The 12,047-nt window shown below is 35.2% G+C and overlaps 1 protein-coding gene across 1 annotated transcript in view; it reads left to right on the top strand.

Annotated features, from left to right (window-relative positions):
* The window catches only part of LOC123669289 (ras-related protein Rab-5B), a 41,510-nt gene that overhangs the window by 27,261 nt on the left and 2,202 nt on the right, over window positions 1–12,047 (top strand). The window contains exons 3-4 of the mRNA XM_045602899.1: window positions 725–941; window positions 3,916–4,028. Coding sequence (XP_045458855.1) covers window positions 725–941; window positions 3,916–4,019 — 321 coding nt within the window. The 3' untranslated portion in view covers window positions 4,020–4,028. The remainder of the gene's footprint in view (window positions 1–724; window positions 942–3,915; window positions 4,029–12,047) is intronic.

Raw genomic sequence — 12,047 nt, 5'->3', positions numbered from 1 at the left:
TAAATTTACATTTGGGGGGTTAGAGGAACATGGTGTAAAGTTTCTCATCCACCATCGTAAAGGGAGGATCCTCCGATCAGACGGGAGTTGTGTCTGGTGGGCTACTGCCCCGACGGAAGGTTGTTGTCAGGTTCTTGTTCATATGTTTAATCGCTCAGATAACTTCAACATCGCGTGGTAGGACATGTCAGTTTGTTTGTGGCGCGATAGATGTCGCCACATACTTAATTTTATGTCTTAAGTTCGTTTGCTAATATAAAAACAAGTTTGCTACCACTCTAAATACTTATTTACATACAAATTAACCCACCAATTATATGTACATTACGTGTCATTTCCTAGAATGTGTTTCATTGATGTTTTTTTGCTACAGTCAGACAGACGATGTACTCAGACAGACAAACTGATAGTGTTATCTATGAACCTGCTACACTACGTCTGTACCCAGATATATATTTCACAGGGCAAAGCCCTTATAAATAAATGTGTTAACTATATTGTATTTAATTTACGATAGATGAACATATTTTTACTGCAGTTGCAAGAATGTCTAAGTTCGAGTTCTTAAAAGTAGAACTTTGACACGATTTGTATGAAATTTGTGTTAATTTTAAATACATTGGAAATAATATCCGATTGTCCATATAAATAGTTTTAGAGGGCTTAAGACGTTTGGATGAAACAGTTTCAATATCGTCTAATGTATAAATTTATCGATTTCCAGGACACATTCGGTCGTGCCAAGAACTGGGTTAAGGAGCTACAGCGGCAGGCGTCTCCGTCCATCGTGATCGCGCTGGCGGGCAACAAGAGTGACCTTGCGGCCAAGCGCATGGTGGAGTTTGAGGAGGCGCAGGCCTACGCCGACGAGAACGGGCTGCTCTTCATGGAGACCAGCGCCAAGACCGCCATGAACGTCAATGATATATTCCTAGCTATCGGTGAGTGCCTGCTACTACTTCCTAATGTGTTACACTAATGGCTCCCAATGTGTGACCAGGTTTGGTAATAAATTTATTTTGTGAAGTAAATGGGTTATTGTCCATGGAGACCAGTGCCAAGACCGCCACGAACGTCAACGATATATTCCTAGCTATCGGTGAGTCTCTGCTCCCTGTTCTTACTTGCTAACACACTGGACTACTTGGCTGCCAAAGTTTAGTAGCAAGTTTATTTTGGCCATCACCACCACGGCATCGACAGCCCTTTCCTGCTTCTGATTTTCGGAATCGATCCAGAACAAGCTACTTTAATGTTTTTACCGTCTAAAGTTTGAGTCTTGAAATGTACATATGTCGGTCGGTAGAACCTGGCTCAGTTTACCATTAAAGTGAGACTAGTTTGCCTTTTACGTATTCAAAATTCGTGTTGCTCGCTTGACTTGGATCGATTCCGATTTCTGGAGCATAACCTGAAAGTAGATGCAGTTGTGGTCGGAGCTGGTCAGGCCTTCGAGCACGCGCCAGCCCTCCACCATGCCGAGAAAATCAGTCGGCGACGCAGTCACGTCGACGAATCTACTGAAACGCCGGCTGCCACGGATCGTGTCGAAGGTAGGGGTTTCCCTGCGTTGAAGACGTTGAGACCCCTGCGGTCAGTAGTCGGGCTCCCTCACCAGACGCTTGTCTTTTGTCTTTAGAACGTTTCTTTGGATCACCCAATGATCCAATGCCGAGATCCTATCTGCCGCTCTACCGTGCGCACATGAACCAAGAACGCATCCATGGCCAGATCTGGCTCAGTATTATAGTTATACCAAATTATAGTGGTCTACTGGTTTGCCAAGTGTGGGCAAGATTGACAGTAAGTTTACTCGGCTAAGTAAATGCGTTACTGCTCGTGTAAATCAGACTCAAGAACGAATTAAACGTCAAATTTACTTTGCTAAACAAGCTTATTTTTAAAAGCAACCTCAAGATTTGCATCATATGTAAATGGATGTATTTATTTATTTAAATTTACTTTAGTGAAAACGGTACAAAACCAATTACATTAATTAAAGATCTTTCACACTCCGAGCTCACAGAATTTCTGAAAAACTAACAATGTAGCTTTCCATTCATCGGCAAGCGGATCACATTCGAGGTATATTTCCAGAAGAGCATCAAGTGCGATTAAGACTCGGGAATTGCCCGTCCTGACAGCACGACACAGTTTTCGTTTTCTACACTCTCGCAGAAGGTGCATTTGGGGCAAAAAGAACCCACACAGCCCATCAATTCGATCCGGAGCATCGATCTTGTAATGAAATATCTTGCATGCTGTAGATATTAAGAAGTAAATCCGCCTCACTTCTAATGGATTAAAGTTCAGGGATAGACAAATGGATAATATCCATGAATATGCTCATAGAACTATCTTAAGGATACATTTTGAACTCTTTCCGACAGGAGAGCGTCGGTACTCTCGTGTGGATTTCAAAAACATATATCGGCTTCCGATTCGCTTTCGCAGGAATACTCACATACTCTCGCTACTATATTGTATACTTTTTCATTCTGATACACCTCTGTACCTTAAGGAGCGTTTCAAGTATCTTTGTAATACACACGAACGCACCCTTAGATCTGAGTCTACTTTGATGCTCGAAACCCCAGCTCACACTACTTCTTTTTACTCCAATTCTTTTTCAGTTAAAGCTGTTCAACTTTGGAACGCTCTACCTCTTCCTATAAAACAAGCCCAATCCCTGTCTTGCTTTAAAAAATACCTCAAGGCGCACTATTTGTCACTTAGTACGTCATAATTGTTTTTATCTCTGCATAACATATTGTAGGAGTATCGCTTCACTTGTATTTTGTATTCTATGCTATTATTCATATTATATGTATTACGTTTATATGTAGGTATAGTATTTTTATGCGTATGTATATATATGTGTATGTATGTCTGTGTATATATATATATATATGTTTGTATGTATGTATGTATGTATGTATTGTGCTGTATATGTATGTGTATTTATACTCGATAGTTTGATATTGTTCTGGGTGACACTAATTGTCACTTCTCTGTATACACTTCCCCTACCGCTTTTTCACTACGCTGTGTCCTATATGCCCAAAGGTTGTCTGGAAGAGATCGCTACTCTAGCGATAAGACCGCCTTTGTACACTGTTTTATTTTTATTTTATTTTTATTTGTGATATGTTATTGTGTTGATTGTTGTTGTGTACAATAAAGAGTATCTATCTATCTATCTATCTATCTATATATGATAAGGCGAATAAAATTAAGTCTTATGCATGTTGTGGCATGGTCTGATTTACAATGAAAGAAAAAGTGTAGTGATGGTCTTTGAGGCGGGGGTAAGGCATCAAATTTAAAACCTTTAATCCTGCTCCACGGGAATAGACTTACAAGAGTGTACCAAGTTAAATATTTTGGATGGATATACCCATCCTCAAAGATGATGCCTATATTGAGAGAGAACGGAGGCCGTTGTCAGTCAGGGTGAATATTCTAGCTAAGCTAACATTGTTTAGACCCCATTGTAAAAGTTCTATTTGTGTAGTCTGTGGGCCTGTATTCACAAAAATCTTATAGCGCCCTCCGGGTTCAATACAATAACGCAATTAGGGTGCTACTGGGGTTGCTTCGGTTCTGGTGTGGGTCAAGGATGTTAGCGACGGCGTGGGTTAACTATTTAGCTGTGTTGCTACTATGCGCGAAAGTGCAGGGACTACGAGGCAGCACCAATAGCATCTTAACTGTGATATCTAGTTGGTTAGACTGTATATATATATATATATATATATATATATATATGTAAATCATTGCTGCGCCATTTCGTATGGAATGGAGGAGTGTTAAATACTAACATACATGAGTTCTGTGTTATATAAAATAAATAAATAATAGCAAGAGTAGATATCTTGCGCTTATAAGTAACGTGCGCTGTGTGCAATGTTCCAGCGAACAAGTTACCAAAGAGTGAGAGCGCGGCCGGCGGCGCGGCGGGCGGTGCGCGTCGCCTCAACGACGCCGACGCGCCGCGCTCCTCCTCCTGCTGCAAGTGATACCCGCAGGTACCGTCTGCTACCTACACACTGCGCTACCTACAAACTGCGCTACCTACACACTGCGCTACCTACACACTGCGCTACCTACACACTGCACACTGCGCTATATTGTAGGCAAGACATAAAATACTTAAACCGCCATCTTTAAAAGTCCACCTTATTGAATTCAGAGTGATGTCACTTTATTTTTCAAATTATTCTCGACGAGTATTTTCATTTGATATCCATATTGTAGGACTGTATTATAAAATATAAAAATATTGTATTTTGATTTATTTATTTATTGTACAAAAATCCACATTTTACATTTTTGAATCAATAGAAAACAACCAAAGGAAAGCCAATTTTTGATTTTTCGTTGCTTAAATTAGATTGTTTAGTTAGACAATGTAAAAATTAGTATATAAATAACACAAAGTAAATAAGTAGAAGAAAAAAAACGAGTGTGCTTTAGACCTCACGACTGAAGTAAAACTTCTTCAGCAATAAGCCTGCACAGTGGGTCTGCACTGAGTTTTAGATATACTAACGTAACTGGCTATGAAAGAAAGAGAGAAAAAAAAGTGTGATTGCACCTCTCTTTCTTTTGTTCCTTTCGCCTCGCCCGGACGCTCTCGTCACGCATTCGCCAGCTTAAATAATCATATAATCAGCAGTCACTTGAATAAAGTGAGTCAATCAGTGAAGTCATTTTAACTGAGGTAGGGCACAGCAGGAATTTCCTGCTCAAAATATGGAGCAGCCCGACTGGTGTAGTACCTCGACCTTACAGAAGATCACAGCTAAATAATACTGTTTTCAAGCAGTATTGTGTTCCTGTTGGTGAGTAAGGTGACCAGAGCTCCCGGGGGGATTGGGGATTGGGTCGGTAACGCGCTTGCGATGCTTCTGGTGTTGCAGGCGTCTATAAGCTACGGTAATCTCTTACCATCAGGTGAGCCGTACGCTTGTTTGCAGACTTAGTGACAAAAAAAATATATATATACTAGTTGACCTGGCAAACTTCGTATCGCCTTATTTTTTTTCTTAAATATAATTACATATATCAAAACAAAATATACCCTATCTTTCAAGTTGGATCAAACTGCACACGGTGTGCAAATTTGATTAAAATCGGTTAAGTAGTTTAAGAGTTCATCGCGGACAAACATTGTGACACGAGATTTATATATATTAAGATAAGATATATATTATAACTCGAATGTAATATAATTTTAATCGAGTGAACCGTGAACGTTGCAGAGCTCGCCGCACCGGGGAGCGGGCGCGCTGCGGGCGCTGCGGGCGCGGCGCCGGCCGGCCGCGCGCTCGCCGCTCGCTCTCCACTCACTCGCTCGCCCCTCACTCACTCACTCGCTCACGTCGCTCACAGGCCACCCGCCCGCGGCCGCGCGGGCCCATCCCCACACAGCGATATCTTTTTAATTTAAACGTAGCTTAGGGTACGTGGCGAGGGAGGCGGAATTTTTAAATTTATATCGATGTTTCGTTCGATCGAACTCGTCACTTCGTTACGTGTCGGGCCGCGGGTCTCCGGGGCTCACCGTAGCGAGCACAGAGTATAAATACATAATTATTATTGTGAAATACAATTTCTGTCACACGGAAAGATCGAAGGTTATTTTCCCGTAGCTTAAGGTCACTTCAGAATTTTATTGTTTCCATATTTCATAGTCATACGTTGGTACGATACTTCATAACGAGGTGGCAGTGTAGATATTAGCGCCCTAAATTCTAAAATATTAATCATAGTACGCTCCTATACGATGAAATATATTTCTAATTACTAAAATCGTTTGTATTATAAAGATTATAATTTGCCGTTTGTCAGGTGTTCGATTGGCTGTCGTACGTCTCTAGTACTAGTGTACTAGTTACGTTTTCATATTCGAATGTCGATGTGTAAATAACAGCTTTCAACAAAATATATGAAATATATTCGTCGGCGACTCGTGTAAGCAGATAATGTTTACCTTTGCCCGTCACTTATTGTTTAATCGGAATACTTACAAGTAAACCCAGGCTATTCTAAACTTGCATTTAGTCAAAACTCCAATGTCATAACGATAGCATTATTCGACAGAAACCTCATGTAACCGTATCACTGAATTCATTTTTTACATGTAATAATTTATTGTTTGGTATCTGTAGTGTAGACAGACTATTTAGAAATTAGAATAATTGAGCATTGGGTTTAGTTGCTAAGCGTCCATAATCATTTAATGATACTACGTAAAACAGTTGTAGATCATTCTCTCACGGTATAAATGTACCCTCGCTTCAAAAGCTTACATTATTTTGTTTTATATTTTAAGCAATTTTATATTAATAGGTATATTTTATGTAATCAATTTATTTTGCCGTCCCGCAGTGGAACTTAGCTCGTTGTTTTTGATCGCAACATACGAATAGACGAAGGTAGGATAACACGGCTCATTAGTTGACATTACTTATAAACGCTAACTTTAATTATATTTAAAAAAAATATGTATATTATCTGTGAAATTATATTTTTAAGGGAAGTATGGGTTTAACTGTCAGTTCATTAGTTTAACAATTGATACGTTTTTGTTGAAAACGCATTCCAGAAGCGACGCTACGGCGTCCGCTTGTATTAAATTATATAGCTACTTATCTGGACCACGAGAGATGAAGTCATTTAAACATCATATAATCATTTTAGTATTTATCTTGAATTACTACTTACCCTATCCTCCAAATAAGGTAATAATAATTGTTAAAAAATAATAGTCAAATGTACAGTAACTAGACTCAATCAATATAAACATGAAAGATACCTGATTTCAGTTTCTTGTCTTATCATGTAAATTTTTTCTAAATGTTAGCACTCACTCCGTGGTCATTGTATACTTAGTACTCGTTTTTCGCTTTTATTTTAAATTCATTGGATGTCGTTATCTACATTAAGGTCTCCACAATAAAAAAAAATATATATATAAATATTTTGTTGTTGAATTTTAAATCATTTTTATTATCACGGTAACTTATAAAATGAAATGTATTGACTATTTTTTTTTTTTTCGGTAGAGTTATCGATGTATAGATCGCGATTTTGTGAAATATTATTTTGTTCGAAACTTTATACAATTCGTAGATGTAATTTGGAACGAAAACGTGAAGCTGATAACTTAAATGCAATTTAATATATCAAAACTATCTAAGTGAAAGTTATTGAACAAGCTCATCGAAAAGTATAATATCTACGCAATGTAAAAAGTTTATACTATACTGAAATCTTTCATTAAAAAAAAAACATGCTTGAACTCTACTGAATTTTTAAATTTCTATTTGATCAAATGTGATAACATCTGAGCGTTTTGCTTATAATGAACAGTTCATACTGAATATAAATATTAATAACGGGGCTGTATTTAGCAATATTAGGTAATTTGAAATGCATTTTCCCTATAGATTTGTCCGAAATGTAAGGTTCGATCGTCGCGTTAGGCTTACAAGTTAATAAATTTAACATCAAAACAAATTACTTGGCGGTAACGGTCAGTTGAAATCATTTTATGGTGTGCATGTCTACCATTGATTTATACAAGATTACTTATGTACGGACTCGGCTTAAAAACTGTTCAATTTTAAATTATTTTATGCGAAATTTTGAGACATGATACCACAAAATGTGCAATCTACATAGGCTTATTTATAATAACCGCTTCAGAAGACGTTATAATAATAATTTGAATGTAATTGATGTTACATCGATGCATCATCGATACAGGAAGTGGACGTCGTTAGCAAACAGTATAGAATAGAGTAGAACTTGTAACGGACTTTGTTCTTGTAATCATAAAGTTATTCGTACAGCTGGCGAGAGGACGTTGATCAATGTCATATAGTATGTTTTTGTATTGTGTAAATATTTTGGATTTATTAAGATTATTATATTGAATAAAAAAATATTGTAAATGAATTCATATTGTTTTTTTTTTCTGTTTCGTATTCCCTCTCAAATCCCATATACCTATTATGAAACTTTTAAGGTATTCAATTTACGCATATAATAAAACATAATTACATTAAAGTTTTAATTTTAAGCATCCACAAATGTTAAACCTTTGTGTCAATTGTGTGAATTGCTAAAGAAACTTTAGTGCTTACTTGTAGCACCACCGTCAAAAGATTGTTTCCTGTTAAAAATATTAAGAAAACCTAATTACGCATCAAAATATCGACCCTATGGTCATACACATCAAATCTTCAAATGAGTATCAAACGGTTAAACCCGAAATAACTGATTGCTGCTCATTTGAAGGCACAAAAAAGGCACAGCAAGAAATTTAACAACAATATGTATGATTTTAAGAAGAAAAGTGAGTCTGAAAATACTAAAGATGAGGGAATGATGAGGATGAAAGTGGAAAATAATGTTACTTTAACAATGTATGTGAGTCCTGATAACTAATAAAAGTAGGTAATTATTTTAATTATAGGAGGAAAGTATGAAATCGGTCTTTTTTACTTTACCTACTGTTTTCTTCTGTTTTTTTACTGGTGATCTGCTGTTTTTTCGTTTCTTGGGGTTGGCAGCACAGCTCATGACTGTTCGCTTGTAGCTGGTGCTCAATGAGGATGCGTTTTGTAGATTAAGTGCTCCCGCACACATACAATTAAGTTGGCCAACTACCGAACAACTAAATTGCGTACGTTTACAATTTAGTTGATCAACTTTATTTTGTTGGTTGGCGAGCCGCAGACTATTCGATTTAATCAGTGTTGCTAGCGCGGTGCGTGTGCGTGAAAATGCGGAAAAAAACGCTCTAATTGCTCTAATAATAAAAAGAAGACGAAAACAAAAGAGAAACTTTTGGGTGCACCCTATATTAAAGTAATAGATTAGAATATGGGAAGCATCATACATTGCATTCTAAACTCAGATGTTATCCAGCAAATTTTTTTTCATACTACAGAATGAGTATTTCGTTTTTTGATGAGCTCGTATATCTAATTGGGCCAGCAATAATCAAACATGACACACCTTACCGACTCGCTATAGCCGTTGAAGAAAGGTTTTTTTTTTAAATATAATTGAGATATATCCACGGGCTTTTGAAACCCATGTCTTTTTTTATTTCTAAAACATGCTATTTTTTTAAATTAAGGTCCATCTATAAGTTCTACTTTTTCGTTTGCAACAACTGATCGGGACGCAGACGTCGTACCCGTCGACGAAGATCCGGGCGTAGGGAAATCACGCGCACGCGTGTAGTCGTCTTCCATCTTTCCGTGCGACTGACCAACCAAATGACCAACTAAGTTGGATAGTCAGCGAGCTTGTATAAGGTAACCGTGCTAATGAACAGTTGGACAACTTTTTAATTGTACGTCGATCGGAAGTGAATTTCGATTCTGATGCGATCGGTATCCAATTAATTAGTTGGACAATTTAGTTGGAGAAGATGTGCGGGCTACCATATTATGTCACTATACCTATTAGTATACTCTGCGATTTAGTCGACCAACTTACCATTGTATGTGTGCGGGAGCACTAAAATAAATAATAATTTTGTTAGCAGAGATGCAATTGAAATATATTATTGCAATTGCATAGTAGAGAAACGCACGGTATACAAGATAATAAATACGTAGTATAAATGTTGTACCAATCTAGAATGGTTAAATGATACTGTTGAAAAAATCTCTTTTATCTCAAAACGCACCAGAACTTTTTTGTCAAACTTATTAAGCTATATTTGAAACACACCTGTTGTTATATTCAATATCTTATTATTATAAATTATTGAGAAACTCGGAAATGGCCTTGAATTATCTTTCTTTCATGCACATTTAATAATACATAAAATAGCCAAAAAAGTAAAAAAAATAATATTTCTACAATAATGGCGCCAATTTAAGTTTTTTTTTCCAGATATCTAATGCTGTTAAGATTTTAGAACACTCCATTTTTATATGATTTTTTGATGTCCACATTGAGCCTGAGACACTATGGAGAGTGGGCAAGTTCCCTTGTTGCGTGACAGCATTATTAACTTAAATATTTTTTAGGTGAAAATAAAACAAAACATTCTTAAAATTGTTTTAATGACTAGGTATAATATTCGATTTACTTCGAACACAGATATACAATACAATAATGGAGGATTCTATTCTTATTAAGAAGTATAATTCTTATCGACATACTTAGGAAGTTAGAATATAAAGAAAATACAAAATAATATTAATTGACAATTATATCTAAGTAAGGATAATATTAAAATAGTTACTTACATGTACATATATAGTCAGAGTACGTTGGCCTTAAAATTAAACATATCCAAGCGGTCAGTACAAAAAACAAGTTATAAGACTTGCATGTCATGATTTTTAGTAAAGATAAAATTTAAATAGTTTTTAATTTATAAGAATATTTAATGTAGGTATACAATATCAAAATATTTATCAATATTTTCAGATCCTTTTAAATCCTTGATAGGCCAAATTGTTTGGCCATTTGTTTGTAATAGTTATAAATAACAAAGTAGTATTAAAATATACATAATAGTTATCGCTTCTTGGAATCTTCATCGTTAAGCGATAGTAAAAAACCCCAGATGGCATAAAAAACATCTTGCCTTATTATACAGATAAATATAAAAATGTTAAGAAAAATTTACAAAGCCTCTTTGAATCGGTAAATTTATTCCGAAATGAGGACGATGTTATAAAATTGTGCAAACGTATTAAGATATTGAAAATGTTTGTATATATTAGTCTACCTTAGGTCAATGAGAGGTTCTTTGCAAAGATTTCTACCAAGCTTAACTTCGGGTCAATGTCTAAATGCTATTTATTTGAACAGATTGAAATATTTTTATTATAAAGGAATACTTATTTTGATTATTAAGCTTAGTGCTTAGTTTATATTTGTTGTGGCACATCTATTTGTAAAAATTTACATTGAGACCTCTCACTAAGATTCCTAGATTTGTAGTTTTAAAATATTACATCAAATTACACATTTTGACACGTATTAAATCTTCTTAATAAATATGGCTTTAACATTATATTGAATTTTTCTATTTTATGGCAGATTCGAGAAGTATTTATGGCAAAAAATTTATTTTTCTAACCTAAACATTAGTATACAACATTTGTAACGTCCTTTTGTGTGTAAATTGGAAGTATTTTAAGTAAATAAGTACTCTCAAACAACTTTATCGCTTGTAAGTTCACTTAAAAATTATACTTTTTTTTATATTTTAAAAAGTTCAGACATCAGAATGTCTAACTATATTAATACACATTTGGCAAGATATTATTTATTAATAAATAATATTAAAGAATTTTGCATCTTAGTAAGCTTGCAGTAAAAATTCGATTGGTCGGTCAATTTACTAACTCTTAAAATCATATATTGAAACAGAAAATATACAGGGTGTGGCGTAAATAGTGGTCCACCGTTAAGGATTCGATAAACCAGATAATTTACTATAACATATTACAATTTTATCCATTTTTACCCAAAGGTTCCGGAAATATTTTTATTTTTTATTTTTTTACGATATTTGTACCCCTTGTTACAAATTTGGTTGTAGTTTTAATAAATACCATTATTTTTTCATTTTGATTACTGGTAATTACTGCTGAATACTAGAGCTATCGTTAAATAACATGATTTTAATGTAAATTTAAAGCTTTTGAAGAAAAAAATTAGTTTTACTCTACTTTTAACCCAAATTGTTAACATATCATGTTAATTCAAGAGCGATTTTTGTAAAAAAAATGTACTAAGCTGTCAGTGCCCATTCATTTAAAAATATGCCTACCAAATACCAATTTCAAAATGGTATCACAATAGCAGATCCTTTTGTTTAACAGAAAGATATACAATTTTAATTGAAGAAAAGAAGTTTTTCATTAAAATACATTTTAAAATTTAGTTGCGTTAATACTTATGATTTTTGTAAAAAAAGTAACTACACTGTCAGTGCCTGTTCATTTTAAAATATTCCTATTAAACACAGATTTTTAAAACGATTTGCCATCCCATTAATA

The sequence above is a fragment of the Melitaea cinxia genome, chromosome 3 (genome assembly GCF_905220565.1).
Source record: "Melitaea cinxia chromosome 3, ilMelCinx1.1, whole genome shotgun sequence".
NCBI classification, from domain to species: Eukaryota; Metazoa; Arthropoda; class Insecta; order Lepidoptera; family Nymphalidae; genus Melitaea; species Melitaea cinxia.
Note: the sequence above shows the minus strand (reverse complement) of the source record. Positions and strands in the feature narration are given on the sequence as shown.